Source organism: Erythrolamprus reginae, chromosome 5 (assembly GCF_031021105.1).
Source record: "Erythrolamprus reginae isolate rEryReg1 chromosome 5, rEryReg1.hap1, whole genome shotgun sequence".
Classification (NCBI taxonomy): Eukaryota; Metazoa; Chordata; class Lepidosauria; order Squamata; family Dipsadidae; genus Erythrolamprus; species Erythrolamprus reginae.
The window spans coordinates 62485240-62502960 of record NC_091954.1 but is presented as its reverse complement, the minus strand read 5'-3'; the positions used below and the strand labels follow the sequence as shown (position 1 = coordinate 62502960).

General features: G+C 40.0%; 3 protein-coding genes across 3 annotated transcripts in view; 1 reads left to right on the top strand and 2 right to left on the bottom strand.

The window, feature by feature from the left end:
- The window catches only part of ITPRIP (inositol 1,4,5-trisphosphate receptor interacting protein), a 29072-nt gene extending 23934 nt beyond the window's left edge, over positions 1-5138 (bottom strand). Inside the window, exon 1 of the mRNA XM_070752806.1 lies at positions 4147-5138. The gene's annotated coding sequence lies outside the window, so the exon portion shown is untranslated. The remainder of the gene's footprint in view (positions 1-4146) is intronic.
- Positions 1-11962, bottom strand: part of COL17A1 (collagen type XVII alpha 1 chain) — a 250351-nt gene extending 238389 nt beyond the window's left edge. The window contains exon 1 of the mRNA XM_070752786.1: positions 11959-11962. The gene's annotated coding sequence lies outside the window, so the exon portion shown is untranslated. The remainder of the gene's footprint in view (positions 1-11958) is intronic.
- Positions 10123-17721, top strand: part of CFAP58 (cilia and flagella associated protein 58) — a 79339-nt gene continuing 71740 nt past the window's right edge. Inside the window, exon 1 of the mRNA XM_070752803.1 lies at positions 10123-10274. Coding sequence (XP_070608904.1) covers positions 10266-10274 — 9 coding nt within the window. The 5' untranslated portion in view covers positions 10123-10265. The remainder of the gene's footprint in view (positions 10275-17721) is intronic.

The window sequence follows — 17721 nt, the reverse complement described above, 5'->3', positions numbered from 1 at the left end:
TTTATTCCCTCTCCAAGTGCCCAGAGAAAGGAAAATGCTTCATTTGCTCTGGACTGCCAAAGCCTCCTTAAATGCCACGGAAAGGCTCCTCTGGCAGTCCAGAAAAGCCCGAGATGGTCGGGATTAAAGGGGGAATGGCAGGAAACTGGCTGGGCCTTCATTCTGCTCTCAAATTTCCTGGGCTCGGGTTCTTAAGTAGAAAATGGTTCTTAAAAAGAGGCAAAAAAATCTTGAACACCTGGTTCTTATCTAGAAAGGTTCTTAAGTAGAGGCATTCTTAAGTAGAGGTACCACTGTATATGGGTATATGGGAATATCTGGAGACAGCAAAATTGAAGACTAAGAACTTGAAAAAATGAGAAAATACAAAGACCTGCAAAAAAAATTGAAATGACCATGGCAAAAGAAAACAAAGGTAGTACCAATAATAGGCATTCTTTGGTGCAATCCCACAATAGTTGGAGCACCATAACCATTTAATGAAACATCTACAAGAAAACAACCAAGCTCAGAGAGCACCAAGGACCTCTTATTGACAAATTTATTGCTGTTCCTTGTTCTCAGAGAATTCTTTTTCTAGCTTACCCATTTTTCTGAACACTGCTCCATTTTTGCCTATTTTTCTCACATCCTACATCTTTCTGAAAAACCAAAAAAGCAAGCAGTTTTGATTTTTAAACAGTTTCTAGCAGCACGAACCAAGCAAAAATTTACACAGCCATATTCCTGTCCAAAATTTATCCAGAATGTGCCAACTCCCTACCTAAGATTCTCAAATTGTAATATTTACTTTCTGAAAACTGTTAGCTATTAAAAATCTAAGGAGAAAAATAAGATGCCAAAAAGAAAATTTGTTGAAGTTAGGATTTAAAGCAGCTTTCCTCCAGATTAGCTGCTCCTTAAAAATATTTAATTAATCAACCCAACACACTGGAAACAAACTAAGGACAGTCTGAAAATACATGTATCATATAACCAAGGGCAAATTTATTGAAATGTATTTAACCTATCTTTATCAGAGCAAGCAAGTTTCGAATAATGAATAAATAATCAATTTTAAGTCATCCAACTTGTGGGCCTCTGGAGTATCTTGGACTTCAAATCTGAATAGCCAAACCAGCATTGTCAATGGCAAGACATTAGTTCATAGAGCTTAGCAAGGAGCAGGCAATCTTTTCCATTTGATGATAACAGGGTTTTTAAAAAATTAATTGGCTGTAGGGAACGATATCCACGACAGGCTAATATCACTGGGACGTTTGGGGAGGAGAGCTGGGTATATTAAATTTTTGAATAGGTGAACTTTGCCTTGCAGACTTTTGAGCCTGTTTCTACCCTTATAGCATTTTAATGAAGATCTTTCACTAAAAAAAAAATCACAGTAAAAATTATCTGCCTTTTGTGTGTGTGTGTGTGTTGAGTCTCAGACTAGATGCTCCAAATTGGATCTATGAGAACACAGGGCTTATTGGCTACTAATTCTAACTTTAGTTTATGTCACGGGTGTCAACTTGTAATATTACATTACATTCCCATCACGTGATGTTTTGTGACATTTTTCCCTTCGTGGAGCTGGGATGGGTGTGGCCCGTGTGTGACACATTTGGCCCATGGGCTACTAGATTGACATTCCTGGCTGTATCTAAGCTAAAATCTATTCTAGCACTTTTCCCACAGTACCACCCAAATACCACTGAAAAGCCTACAAGCAGATGTTTTGAAAGAGGAAGATCACATGTAACTTTTATTGCATTTTGGATCATAGTTTCCATAGCCTATGATCATTGGCCATTCTGAGTACATTATTCCAAGCTGCCTAATTCTATGTGGCATTCAAGAGAGCAGTGATGGCAAACCTATAGCACAGGTGCCACAGGGAGCCATATCTGCTGGCACGCGAGCCGTTGCCCTAGCTCAGCCCGAACATGCATGTGTGCCAGCCAGCTGATTTTGGTTCATACAAAGGCTGGGGGGGGCATTTTTGTCTTCCAGGCAGACTCTGGGGGGATGGGGGAGGGCGTTTTACCCTCCCCGGCTCCAGGGAAGCCTTTGCAGCCTGGGGAGGGTAAAACATTAGATTACTGGACCTACCAGAAGTTGGGAAAAAGGCCATTTCTGACGTCTGGAGGGCCTGTGGGGTGGCAGAAGCTGTTTTTGCCCTCCCCAGGCATTGAATTATCGGCGTGGGCACTCATGCATGCATGATAGTGCACACGCATGCTCTTTCGACACCCGAGGAAAAAAAAGTTCGGCATCACTGCAATAGAGGTTCCATGTAGCTTCCGTAATGAAACTAGACTTCATGAATTTGTTTAACCTCATTTAAAAGAACTGTATTTTGAATTATAGAGGAGTAATACATTTAGAATTACATTTATCTATCAATTTAGTCCTATATATGGCACATACTGCTAGGTAAGCATATCCATGAACGGTATATTTTGAGGGACAAGTATTTATTTATTTATTTATTTGATTTTTTTATGCCGCCCTTCTCCTTAGACTCAGGGCGGCTTACAACATGTTAGCAATAGCACTTTTTAACAGAGCCAGCATATTGCCCCCACAATCTGAGCCCTCATTTTACCCACCTCGGAAGGATGGAAGGCTGAGTCAACCTTGAGCCGGTGATGAGATTTGAACTGCTGACCTTCAGATCTACAGTCAGCTTCAGTGGCCTGCAGTACAGCACTCTACCTGCTGCGCCACCCCGGCTCTTATTTAATAAAACATAGTTACAGGCCAGGCACTTAAAACTAAGTTAGATTAGAACTCATAGAATTTTTAGCTAAACAGGGCTGTCAAACTGCTGGCCTACGGGCTGGCGCTGGCCACACCTATCACCGGTTTAACAGAGAGAAAAAGTCCCTATGTGACCCGGTGAGTTTGACGCCCCTGAGCTAATAAGAAGAAAATATGGTGTCAGATATGGAAACAGTGTATATAATAGTTACGTCAAGCTAGAATATAATAAAATTGAGTTTGTAATGGGGGGAATGCTACACAGTCAATGCTTAAGTCCTGATTTAAAGCACATTTTATTTATTTTTCTGTTTATTACTAAATTATACATTTTAACAATTCTATCTAAGCAAATGAAAGTGGATACAACACAATTCTCATTTTCTCTTGAGAAAAGATTTTTTTGGGGGTGGGGCTGTGCAAAATAAGAATAAATTAACTTATTTTTTTATTTTATTTTTATTATTTTGTTTTTTATTATTCTGCTTATTTTAAAATCTCTGGGAAAAGGCCCTTTGCTTTTAAGTTATAAACTTAATTGTCTCCTTTTTTCAGTTCCTTTCATACTCATCTCATCCTTATAGCTTCTGAGGACTTACTCTCAAGGCGCTGGTAGAAAGATAGCCTTGTGTTTTTATTAGGATTGATTTGTTTTCGCTCTTAATGCTTCTTGATAATTTGCATGTTGCTCTAAACTAGCCTGGAATTATTTGGCTCGGGAGAAGACTAAAATAAATTGTGGACAATTTAGCAGTTTAATAACAACAGCAAAAAGGCCCCCAAAGCACTTGTATGAACAGAAAGAGAAAGCTTGAAGAGACTCGTGAGAGGGGCACATAACTGGATAATCAGAATATGGTCTATTAAAAAAGTTTTCGCTATCCATCAGCAAGTTGAAAAAGGCAAGTGCCTAGAAGGAAGAAAACGCAGTTTGGGAGATCATTTATTTTTTTAAAAAACTACCTTATCTCCCCCCCGCCCTAAAATTTGAAGGGCCTTTCCTCTTCCGTTTCCTATCCTGCAACTCGTTCCACAATGCGTTTTGCCGGTCCTTTTTTGGGACTGTGGAAAAAACCCGGGGCAAATTTCAAACCTCCCCCCCCCCAATGCAGAACGATCCCCAACCGGCTCTAAGAAGGGCGTTCGCCCGTCTGTCCCCCTCCCCCCCGTCTTCGTTTAGCGACGTTCGAGGGCTGCGAGCGGAAGGGAGGGAAGTGGGGAAGCGCAAAAGTGACTCTTATCTTTTGCGTCGAAAACCAGGACGACCATCATTGGCTCCACTTTGTAGCTTGCATTTTCAGAGACAAAGCCAGACGTCCGACAGAAAAGGGGGAAAAAAACTATCTTAAATGAAAAGCTTGGGGGTTTTTGCAGCAGAGGAGTCAGTATTGGCTGTATACTTACTGCGTCCTGCAACAAACGTTTTACTTGATTAAACGACCGACCGAGAAGGCTTTGTCTGCTTTTTTCCTCCAACCAGGTTTCTTTCAGACTTTTCGTGCCGACTGCGGTCAAAACCTCCCTCTGAAGCACTTCCTCCTTCCCTTGAGCATCCTTTGAGCTGCTAGGGTAGCGTTACTACGATTCCCCCCCCCTCGAGTTTACTCATTTCCTGGAGATGGGCTTTTTAAAAAAAATCTCTCTTCGAAAAACTCTCTCCACCCAACAACGGCGGGCTCCAACTTTCTGCAAAGTCCCAGCCAGATCTTAAGGTGGAAGGCGCGTCTTCCAAACCCCAGCGACGATTGCTAGCTTTTTCGGGCTTTGCTTTTGTTGCCGAGTTCGAGCGCGGAGGAGAAAAGACTAGCGGGTTCTTAGCAGACACGCTTCCCGAGTTGGGACAGGACGCGGGGGAGGAAGAGAGCGGATGGTGGACGCCCTTAAATCTCGCCGGTTGTGCAACAGGCGAGGAAGCGGCAAAGCAGCAACTTTCCGGAGTTTGCTCCTCGTGGGTTCTCTTATTTTTGAAAACAGGCTGTGCAACATGCAAATTACTTTGTCAAGATTTCTCTCTCTTTTATACTTGGCCTCAACAGTTGCCTGTTGAGAAAGCCGAAGATGCTATGTTGGTTGCACACAGGTTCCAGTTCTTGGGGGAAGGGAAAGTCGAGAAAACAACAAAAAGTCCTGGGGATCAGCCCCGACCTTTTGTTCTCATTAACTAATCAAATTCTTTGGGGCCGGGATCTTCTTCAGGAGCACAGTGTAAGGATAATATTGAGGAGGAATGACCAATGCTCATTCATAGCTTGATTCTCCATGGCTTTATTTAGCTGCTTTAAAAGCTCTCCAAGTTGGCAGCCAACCAAGTTTTTGGTGTCCAGAAGAATTCAATCAATTTCTCCTGTTTCCTGCCTCCCCTGAAGACTCAGGGCATTGCGTGGCCATGGGACTATGTGCGAATGCTGGCTGGGGAATTCTGGGAGTTAAAGTCCAAATATCTTCAAGTTGCCAAGGTTGGGAAACACTGGTGTAGAGGATTAATGTGTTTTATCAAGTCTTGTAGAAAAGGAAATAGAATGAAGTATTTGTTTTAATCCTCTTGTTCTCTTGTCCAGAGAAATGTTTAATTTATTATTATTTTATTATTATTATTTATTGGATTTGTATGCCGCCCCTCTCCACAGACTCGGGGTGGCTAACAACAATGATAAAAAACAACATGTAACAATCCAATTTAATAAAACAACTAAAAACCCTTATTATAAAAACCAAACATAATTTACCTTGTATAGATGCAGATGGGAGAACATTATATCATGTCATAAAGAACCCTTTTAAAAATAATTGCAGATCGAGACTTCAAGGTAAGGACTGATGGGGGATTAGATGTTCCTGTGAGCAGCTCTGTGAATAGGGGCAGCACTCGGTGGAATGGTTCTGACTGACAAAGTCTATGAGAATCAGACATGACTGAACAGAAGAAAACACACACACACACAAGTTACATGTGCATAAGGCCATAGTTTGCATGCAGCTGGCTTAATTAACTGCAACGGCATGGGGAGCTAATAGGTTCCCTGGAGTGGTGACATATTTTGCGCCATGGGCGAAACCACCTGAGAGATTATTCTTAAAAAAGATAAAATTATAGTACAAACATATACAGTATCTTTGTGTTATAATTACGATCTAACTATCAGCTGGAAGACTTTTGACTTTGATGGCTTTGCTTTTTTTTTTTACTGGCCTCCTCTATATGACAGCTGTGTCACTCTCTACTGCCTGATGCTTCATGAAGAGCTAAGCCAGTTATTATCACATTGGCAGGAAATGTTGCAAAGGCAACTTTTCAGGGCTTCCTTTGGATTTATGGGATGATTTCTCATGGATGGGGGAAGTCCCACCACATCCAGACTGCAGATTTCTGCCTTTCTATAGTCCAGAAGCAGGGGTCCCCAAACTTTTTACACAGGGGGCCAGTTCACTGTCCCTCGGACTGTTGGAGGGCCGGACTATAAAAAAACCTGTGAACAGATTCCTATGCACACTGCACATACCTTATTTCTCTCTCTCTCACTCATTCTTTCTCTCTCTCTCTCTTGCTCTCTCTCTTGGTTTCTTTCTGTCTCTTGCTCTGTCTTTCTCACTCTCTTGCTATCTCTCTTCCTCCCTCCCTCTCTTTCTCTCTCCCTCTCTTTTCCCCCCTTCCTCCTTCCTTCCCTCCCTCCCTTCCCTCCCTCCCTCCTTCCTCTCCACTCCTTTCCCTCGCTCTTTTCCCCTTCTCTTTCCCTTTTCTTTCTTTCTCTCCTCTCTCTCTCTTTTCCCTCTTTCACCCTCCCTCTCCTCTCCCCGTGGAGGACAAGCCTCCACCCTCCAACTCCGGACTCCCATTCAATCCCCATTCAGAAAACGGGAGCTAGCAACTCAAAGAGGAGGAGGAGGCGAGTGTGTGCATTGTGCCCACCTCGGCTTTCGGCAAGCCTTACTTTACCTTGGGTGAGATAAGATTGAGGGGGATGTTCTCACTGCTTTTCCAGTGTGGCCTTGGAAAAGACCCACGGGCCAGATAAATGGCCTCAGCGGGCCGTATGTGGCCCCCGGGCCGTAGTTTGGCCCAGAGACACAGAGAATTTACTGCCTGCCATTTTCTCCTGTCCCAATCCTTTTCATTTATTCCAAGGATAGCAGTATCACCCTTCCCAGTCAATGTTGATTGCCTACTATTTTTCTTCACTAGAAAGAGAAAATGCAGTGAAGATGGAATAAGGAAGGGAACAACAGAGTAATAAATACATTTTTTTCATGTTTTCTTGTTGGCTACTGAAGAATACCAATCAGGAGAAGATGGAGAAGCTGAGGATAATTACTAGTTGCAGCATTAAAATTTTCCTTACAGTGTCTGGGCTTTGGAATAAGATGTGAACTATTCCAGTGTTTTCATTTTCTTACAGTAAAAGCTCTGCTTGATTTCAACAATATTTATTTATTCAGCTCCTAGGGCTATGAATCTATGACTCTGGATAACTAACAACAATAATAAATGCCCCCCCCCCAAATCAAAACAAACAATTGGCAGCTGAGAAGAAAACAACAACAGCGATAATAATAATAATAATAATAATAATAATAATTTATTAGATTTGTATGCCGCCCCTCTCCAACTATTAACCGACTATTAATATGAATACAATCCAAATATTTCAAAACAACTAATTTTTCAGACTCCAATTGACTCTTCAGCTCCAAGCTTAGGAATACTGTACAGCCAAATATATACAGCATATCACTCTATATATAGAATTTCATACATAGTAAATTTGCATAAACAATTATTTGTTCACTAAAACTCCAGCTTTCCACCCCCTTTCACAGACTCTTGTTCTAGAAAGAACCTTGGGTGCTTTTTGAAAGCCAGTATTTTTGCCACCTGAACTTCTATGATGCTGCTGAAAAATTGACTAGTGTTCCATCCAGTGGGTCAATGAAGATGTGCAAAAAGTTTTGGTCCTATCAGTGACCACCTCTCCTTAATTGCCTTTCTGTGTTTGTCCTTCATGGGTTTCAAGGAATACTGGTCTATATCCACTGGAGAGAATGGAGGAACAATGGCAAACTCAGATTGAAATTGTCCATCCTGCAGATTCAGAGGAACTGCTGTAATATTTTGTAAATCCTTTTAATAGTTTTCCCTTTGAATAAGCAGTCCAGTGGAACTAAATTGGCTATGTTGCTACTGAAGGCTCTCCCAAGACTGACTTTTTCCTTACAATGAGACAATATTTATTTATGTTACATTCTTTCCCTTCAAAAGCTTAAATGGATTCTATTTATTTGATTTCACGGTGGGGCACCTTTCCCTTCAGTGAAACAATTCTTTTAGAAATAAAGTGGTATCTTTGCCACGTTGTTTCTCTGTGTCATGTAATATATGCAAGTATATGCATCATTTTGATTTATTTATTTTGTCATGTTTATGTAATATATATTGGAAATGGTGACTCTTTGAGAGCTGTATACAACAAAATTTCATATTAATGTATGCCGATTAGTGTACAATAAAGTTATCCTAAGTTTCTAAATTTGCATAATCTGAAGATATTTGTAAAGATGCATATAGATATTTTTATTTATTTATTTATTTATTTTGTCCAATACACAATGAGGGTTTTAGTGTGTGTGTGTGTGTGTGTATGTGTGTGTGTGTGTGTGTGTATATATATATATATATATATATATATATATATATATATATATATATATATATATATACCCATAGTAAAATACATGATGAAGGTTATAGAGGAGATACTCATAGTAAAATATATCTAAGAAATAATAGAAAAGAAGATATAGTAATAGAACATATCAATGAAAGAATAGAAGAAGAGATATAGGAGAGCAATAGGACAGGGGATGGAAGGCACTCTAGTGCAATTGTACTCGCCCCTTACTGACCTCTTAGGAATCTGGATAGGTCAACCGTAGATAATCTAAGGGTAAAGTGTTGGGGGTTTGGGGATGACACTATGGAGTCTGGTAATGAGCTCCATGTTTTGACAACTCAGTTACTGAAGTCATATTTTTTACAGTCAATTTTGGAGTGGTTAATATTAAGTTTAAATCTGTTGTGTGTTCTTCTGTTGTTGTGGTTGAAGCTGAAGTAGTCGCCGACAGGCAGGACGTTGCAGCATATGATCTTGTGGACAATACTTAGATCATAAGATTCCTGATGATGCCTTCTACTTGTTGCCCTTTTTAATTACTTTTTTTCTGTTTCTGCTCCCACTGCACATACACAAATTATTAAAGAAATTACAATAGAAGAATACCTTCAGCAGGCAAAACTGGGAATTCTTCTCCTGAAAACACCCATGATCATGTTATAATACAGACCTCCCATCTTGCCATCACTTTGCAGCTTTGTCTACATAAAGATGCACAGATTAAACAACCACCAAAATAATAAGATGTAGACCAATTTATATAAAGAAAATTATATGCATCTGGGATGATTTTAGTAAGAAACAGCAAGGGGAAAAAAGGTAAAAGTTAAATATTGCTATCATTTAATGGTTGCATAGTGCCACCTAGTGCATGTCTTTATTATAATATAGCTAACAAGGGAATACTGTAATTTCCTCCTGCAAGTGATTTATATGTAGATGAAATTAGGATGAAGTTTTGTGGATTTCATTGTTTATATCTGGGAAATGGCCAATGAAGCCTCTAACCTGATGGTTATTGTAATAGTGCCACTTATTTATTTTAAATTAAATTTATATGCCGCCCAACTCCCGAAGGACTCTGGACGGCGTACAACATTTAAAAAACAATATAAGAACAATTTAAAAAACCAATTAATACAATCATACGATCTTATTGTGGCTGGATCTAAAGGTTTGTTCCAAGGTTTGGTGCTGAATCGATGTGAATCAGGCACTTTAATTTTGCACGGATATGCCGCTTGCGTGTCTCTCCGCATTTATAAGGGAGGAACTTGCAGGATCGGAACCCTCTCCGCCTGGAAACCGTGGAAATAAAGCAATAATTTCTTTCTTTCCTTTCCCTTTCTCTTCCTTCCTCTCTCTCTCTGTCTTTCATTCTGAGGCGCCTTTTGTGTTTGATTCGAGCGTTTTTATTAAACACCCCTCTTCCCCAATCCGAGGGGCGGCGCGCCGCACTAGAAAGGCAAACGGCGGGTTCGAGCATGGAGCAAGAAGCAAAGAAAAATGAGGAAAAATCCTAAAACGGGGTAGGTGCACGTGAGCAACAACGCGCCGCTCCATCCCTGCTGGAGAAAAAGCGGCCTACCGTCGCCTTTCCTTTTCCCCGCCTTCCTGCTTGCTTGCTTAGAAACCGAGCGTAAACCATTCCTGAGACGACCCGCTAGGGGGCGCTGGAAGAAAAGAAGAGAGGGAGGGGAGGTTGCTAAGAGACGAGAGCGCGGCCGCGTACACAGCTGCGGAGACCCAGCTGGGAGATTTCAGGCTTTCAGCCGGGCTCAGCCAGTGAGGGGACTCCGCTCTCTTTCTTCTTCCTCCTCGGGCGCCGCGGCTGCCTATCGCTCTCTGCCTGCAATCATGGCTGAGGTGAGCTCCCGTGCAGGCAATGCAAACGCCCTCCCGTTTATTTTCCTGTATCTTTCCTATCAGCGGAGTGAGACTCCCCTTTCGCCTTTGTACAATCGCTCTACGTCGCCTCCCCCGGATCTCGCCTTTCTAACAAGGGAGCGGGAGCGACCCGTGGAGAGAAATGAAGGGTAGCCTCTGATACCTGGGATACTTTGCCTTGTGCTGCTCAGCCTATGGAAGGATGGTCGTTTTCCTTTGTCAATAGCGTCATCTTTTACATCATAGTGTGGATTCATTTCCACGGTTTTTAGAAACTGGAAAAAACAAAGTAAAGGTGGTCCTTGCAACCGTTCGTTTAGTGACCGTTCGAAGTTACAACGGCGCTGAAAAAATGCTTTATTTATTCGTGGTTTTATTAATTTATAATTAATGCATAAGCGCACCATTGTCCCTACTTTCCCTGTCCTATTGTCTTTTGTTATCATTACTATCTATGTTATGTTTATATAAACTACTATCCTATACTTGACTGAAAAATGAAATTAATAAAATAAAATAAATAAATATGACATAGAAAAAGAATACCAAAACAAATATTCGAGAAATTAGGAAGGAAAAAGGGAAGCGGATAATGGGGGAAAGAGAGAGAGAGAGAGAAGGCATTGACTTCTGATTCCTTCGGTGAAGTAAAATAAGCATTAAGTTCTACCCTCAACTTTTTACTTTTTCATAATAAATAGAAACTAGCCATTTCTATAACAACAAATATATATTAATCGGTAAAACTCCAAATCAAAGTTTCATTTTTTCCCACCTCAAGCGCAAAATCCAGAAGAGGTTTCCAAGTAGAAAGGAAAGCATTTGTATTTTTTTTCTTTGATCAAAGCAGTCAGTTTAGCCATTTCTGCTAACACCATCAGTTTTTGTAGCCATTCATTCATTGTGAGGATCGAGGCGGCTTTCCATTTCTGTTCATAGTCTTGCTGCTTGTCAACATATATAACATCAGAATTCCAATCCCCCCCGGCCCCCCAGATCTGGTTCCATTAAACCCAAAAGAAGTCACTGGTTTTCTTTCTATATTCACTTTAAGAATTTTCTGTATTAAGATAATCCTAATCCAATATTTCTTTGCTATATCACACATCCATTATAGATGATAAAAAGTCCCTTCTTTTCAAGGTCACTTAAAAAAGTGACTTATGACCAGTTACAATCATTTTTCACAGTTAGGACCTTTACGGTATCCACATGATTGTGTGATTAAAATTCAAATGCTTATCACACCTATTAGTATTTATGACTGTTGCAAGTGTCCCAAGGTCACGTGACCCCCTTTTGCAACCTTCTGATAAGTGAATCTGGCTTCCCCATTGGTTTTGCTTAACAACCACATTACTAAATTACCAACTACAGTGATTCATTTAACAACTGAGACCAGAAAGGTTGTAAAATAGGGCAAAACTCACTTAACAACAAATTTTGGGCTCAATTGTGGTCATAAGTTGAGGACTATCTCAATTCCTCCCTCTCCCTTCAAGCTGCCAATAATCTTGGATTGGTTCAAGCTTGATCTATGGAAAAGATAGTAATGACTAATTGGAGTCAAATGGTTTAAGATGGATATCTACAGACACGGAATATGTAAATAAAGTTCCATTTATTTTAATTTGCAAAGTTATTGAATCTTACAGTCATCCCAGAATTCAGGACAAGTCAAAGTCTCCATAGTATACTTTATGTAAATCATGAAATGGATAATTTAGAATTAGGTTATTTTTCATATTACAGATAATATTTTATTTTCTGTTATTGTTTCGGAATAAGTATATTGTTATTATTTTTGATCTGTGCATTATTGGATCCCCACCCATCCAGTACTTCCTGTGATTTTCTCTTGACCAGTGTCATATACTAGAAACCCCATTGATAAATTTCTGCAATAAAAGTTGATTGATACCAAGAAGTGGGAATAAGTTTCCCTGAGAATTTCTTTTGTAGGGCTCCTTCCTACCACTGAATTAGAGTCCTTCAAACTCTACAAGATAACACAAGTGTTAAACTTACTGCCTTATTGATCCATATCGTGCCACTCTTATGTCTGTTCTGAGTGGTATCATCTGGCAAAGTATCTGGTTTTCCCCTCTAGTTTTGTTATTATTTTTTCCAATTTGTCACCAGAGTTCACCAATCTGAGAACTGCAACAAGTATTTTTTCCCACCTATCTGCTTTCTCTAAATTAGTTATTTTGTCTGCCCCTCCTCCTATATCTTATTTATTTATTTATTGGATTTGTATGCCGCCCGTCTCCGTGGACTCAAGGCAGCTCACAACAAACAAGGAATACACAATAAAACAATTTGATCTAATTAATAATAATTTAAAAAAACCTTAAAATCATCCTAAAAATTAAAAGATTCAGTTAACATTCATTCAATCAACAATTTATTCTAGGCACATTTGTTGGTCGGGGAGGGAGGGAAGATCTAATGACCCCAGGCCTGGCAGCAAAGATGAGTCTTCAAACTTTTTCAGAAAGCAAGGAGGATGGGGGCGGTGCGAATCTCTGGGGGGAGCTGGTTCCAGAGGGCCGGGCCCCCCACAGAGAAGGCTCTTCCCCTAGGCCTCGCCAGCTGACATTGTCTGGCTGACGGGACCCTGAGAAGGCCAACTCTGTGGGACCTCACCAGGCGCTGGGATTCATGTGGGAGAAGGTGGTCTCAGAGATAATTTAAGCGTCTTCCAAATTAAAATGATATGAAATAAACAAATTTGGAAAAGCTCCAAGGCAGAAATAATTACAGAGAAGTAGGAAACAGACCTTGCCACATTGTAGAACCAGGATGGTACTATATTAGAATGTGCCGAAATTGACTAGCTGGTGGGCAACATATCACTTCTTGGAAGAGTGATGGAAACTGACAAATAAAGCAAATTGGTAAATAAACCACAAGTGAGAGAGATTCAGTGCCGATATTCATTGGAGAGTGCATTGATGGATGGTGGAATTGCTACATTTTAAGATAAATATAATTTCAGAACTGTGTTAAGGTGGATTAATTCAAACACGCTTATTATTCTTCCACGAGTAAAATGGTTAAAATCTGAAGATCATCTCTCTTTTTAAATGTGAGATAAAATAGGATTAGAAACACAAGGTTGTTTTTAGCTGTAAAAGAAACTCAGGAAAATGAGTACTAATGGAGTGTGCATGTACTTGGGGGGGAAAAAGACAACTGACTGGTTATTGAATGGAGAATAGGAGTCGTGTACACAGTTCCCATTCACTTGCAAAGCATACCTTTGTTTATACTGCATCTTGATCAGTGATGGTGAACCTTTTTTTCCTTGGGTGCCTAAAGAGCGTGTGTGTGCGCTATCGTGTATACGTGAGTGCCCACACTCATAATTCAATGCCTGGGGAGGGCAAAAACAACTTCCCCTGCCCCCCAGAGGCCCACTGGAGGCCAGAAACAGCCTGTTTCCCAACTTCTGGTGGGCCCAGTAGGCTTGTGTTTCGCCTTCCTCAGGCTCCAAAGGCTTTCCTGGAACCAGGGGAGGATAAAAAAAATCCTCCACCATCCTGCCAGAGGCTTTCTGGAAGCCAAAGATGCCTTCCCAGAGCCTCTGTCAACCAGCCAGCATACAAATGCATGCTGGATCTGAGCTAGGGCAATGGCTTGCATGCCAGCAGATATGGCTCTGCGTGCCATCTGTGCCACCCGTGCCACAGGTTCGCCATCACTGATCTACATCATGTGTTCCCCTGACCAAAACTGTCACAGATCAACTAACCTCACTTCAACATAATGAATGACAAAGCATTCTAAATTTTAGAGACCTTGAGTTATGGTGAGATAAGATTAAAGAAAAAAAGCATAAGAACATAAGAGCCATGCTGAATCGGCCAAAGCCCATTAAGTCCAGCATTCTGTGTCACACAGTGGCCCACCAATTGTCCATGGGGATCTTGAGAAGAAAGAAAAGGCAAGACCCTCCCTTGACCCCCAACAAATGGTACTGAAGGGAATCCTGCCTGCCTCAACCAACATAGAGGCGGCACATGGACATCCGTTTTAATAACCACCAATACATTTGCCATCCATGAATCTGTCTAATCCTGCCTTGCAGCTATCAAGGCTGACAGCTGTCACGACCTCTTCTGGAAGTGAATTTCATAAACCAACGACCCTCTGGGTGAAGAAATATTTCCCTTGATTTGTCCTCACTTTCTTACCCATGAGCTTTAGGGAGTCCCCTCTTGCCCTAGTATTGTGTGATAGAGAAAATAATTTTTCTCTATCCACCTTTTCTATCCCATGCATGATTTTATACACTTTGATCAAGTCACCCTTTAAACGCCGTCTTTCAAGGCTGAAGAGACCAAGGCATTGCAACCTGGTATCATAAGGGAGGTGCTCCATTTCCTTTATCATTCTTGTTGCCCTTTTTTGCACCTTTTCCATTTTTATATTAATACAACTAATAAGACTTTAAGGCTATTTTGGTCATGGTCTGTGGAGGAGATGAAGTCAATCTTCTGAAGACAAAGAAAGAAAATAGGATATTATTAGGAAATGATTTTGTGAGATAAAGTACAAGCATTACTTACCCTTATAGACTTTATGCTCCATTCTTTTCTGAATACCTTTAAATCAGTTTTCCTTTTTTCCACTATTTTATAAGTTGTTATATTTCTAGTCCTTCAGATATTTTTAAGTTCCATCAGCCTGTACCAGAATGATTCACAATCCAAAATATTTAGACTACATCAGACTGTGTGCTCCTTCTATGGCCTTTGGTTATTTTTAAATTTCTCTTTTGCCCATAGTAATGCTTTTACTATGTACATTTGTGAGTGTTTCTTTAACCATGCTACATTCTTTCATATTAACCGTCTACATTGATTAGAATGGAAAACTAGTTTTGGACCATGGCATGTGCATGGGCGAGCAAAATAGTCAATATGATAGTTGTAGCAGTGCATGTGTATTGCACAAAAATGGACAGAGCTTTGCTTATACTGAAGACACCATATATTTTCTTTTTTGATGCCCTCTGTGGACGTCACTGGTTTAGAAATGCACCTATTTATGATTCCTTCTTCCCCTCCTCTTCCCTCCCTCCTTCCTTCCTTCCTTCCTTCCTTCCTTCCTTCCTTCCTTACTTCTTCCCTTTGTCCCTCCCTATTGTATACTAGATATTCCTCATTGAGTTAATTACTCACAGTTTCTCTCCTTTTTGTTCTTTATTATTATTGTTTCTTTTTCTTCCTAAAGCCCCGTTTCCCTCCTCTCTGGCTCAAAAGTCATTCCTGAATATTGTTTTTAATTCAGTGTATTTTTTCCTTCCTTTCTCTATTTTTTTCCTTCCACCTCCTATTTTCTCCTCACTTCTTTCATCTGAGTTTGTGCTCTTTCTCTATAGGGATTTCTTTAGATGAACCCATTTCCTTTTGCTTTTTACAGCAACTGTTCTATGTTATAAACTTTCATTCTGCCATTCATTTAGCTTCAGTCTGTGCTTTTTGATACTCTGGGATAACCTGGGGAGCCTAAAGCATGTTTTATGGTCTGAAAAACTGGGCTTGGCATGAATTCAGTCTGGAAAAATAAAAGAGAAACAATCGTACTCTTTTGCTTAGCCCACAGAAAACTTTACTCCAGCTTGATTTCCTTCATATATCTCTGTCACTAAATAGTATATCATAAACAAAATACCATTAAACTTCAAGCTTTAAGAATAAAAATAGTTTTGTTGTGGGTTATAAGTTCAGTACAGATATAAAGGTACAGCATGAACAATTTTGTTCATATCTAAAATGATAAGAATAAAATAAGAGGGAAGAATAAAGAATTCATTCAGGACATAGAGAATGATGCAATCATTAGGATCAATTTGGTCTTACTTTAGAACGAACAAATTTAGTAGACTATAAATGGCGGCGTCAGAGTTGGAATATTATTTACATCTAGTGCAATGTATCTCTTTGCATTTACTTCACATTAACTGTTGAAGAAATACTTAGTAAAATTAGGAGCTTCATGAAATGTATTATTTTATATACCCAGATGAATAAATATTAAATTAGATTAAAAAGATACAGTATATGCCTATTGGGCATATATGGGATGTTTTGCTTATAGAACTTACAATGGTAGAGTTCATTAATAGAAACATAGAAACATAGAAACATAGAAGTCTGACGGCAGAAAAAGACCTCATGGTCCATCTAGTCTGCCCTTATACTATTTTCTGTATTTTATCTTAGGATGGATATATGTTTATCCCAGGCATGTTTAAATTCAGTTACTGTGGATTTATCTACCACATCTGCTGGAAGTTTGTTCCAAGGATCTACTACTCTTTCAGTAAAATAATATTTTCTCATGTTGCTTTTGATCTTTCCCCCAACTAACTTCAGATTGTGTCCCCTTGTTCTTGTGTTCACTTTCCTATTAAAAACACTTCCCTCCTGGACCTTGTTTAACCCTTTAATATATTTAAATGTTTCGATCATGTCCCCCTTTTTCCTTCTGTCCTCCAGACTATACAGATTGAGTTCATTAAGTCTTTCCTGATACGTTTTATGCTTAAGACCTTCCACCATTCTTGTAGCCCGTCTTTGGACCCGTTCAATTTTGTCAATATCTTTTTGTAGGTGAGGTCTCCAGAACTGAACACAGTATTCCAAATGTGGTCTCACCAGCATTCTATATAGTGGGATCATAATCTCCCTCTTCCTGCTTGTTATACCTCTAGCTATGCAGCCAAGCAACCTACTTGCTTTCCCTACCACCTGACTGCACTGTTCACCCATTTTGAGACTGTCAGAAATCACTACCCCTAAATCCTTTTCTTTTGAAGTATTTGCCAACACTGAACTGCCAATACAATACTCAGATTGAGGATTCCTTTTCCCCAAGTGCATTATTTTACATTTGGAAACATTAAACTGCAGTTTCCATTGCTTAGACCATTTATCTAGTAAAGCTAAATCATTTACCAAATTACAGACGCCTCCAGGAATATCAACCCTATTGCACACTTTAGAGTCATCGGCAAATAGGCAAACCTTCCCTACCAAACCTTCCCCTATGTCACTCACAAATATATTAAAAAGAATAGGACCCAGAACAGATCCTTGTGGCACACCGCTTGTAACCTGACTCTGCTCGGAATACTCGCCATTAACAATAACTCTCTGATGTCTATGCTTCAGCCAGCTGCAAATCCATTGAACTATCCAGGGATTAAGTCCAATCTTCACTAATTTATCTATCAGCTCTTTATGTGGAACCGTATCAAAGGCTTTGCTGAAGTCCAGGTAGGCAATATCCACGGCACCACCTTCATCCAACACCTTTGTGACATAGTCAAAGAAATCAATGAGATTAGTTTGACATGATTTGCCTTCAGTAAAGCCATGCTGATTTGGGTCCAATAAGTTATTGTTTTTTAGGT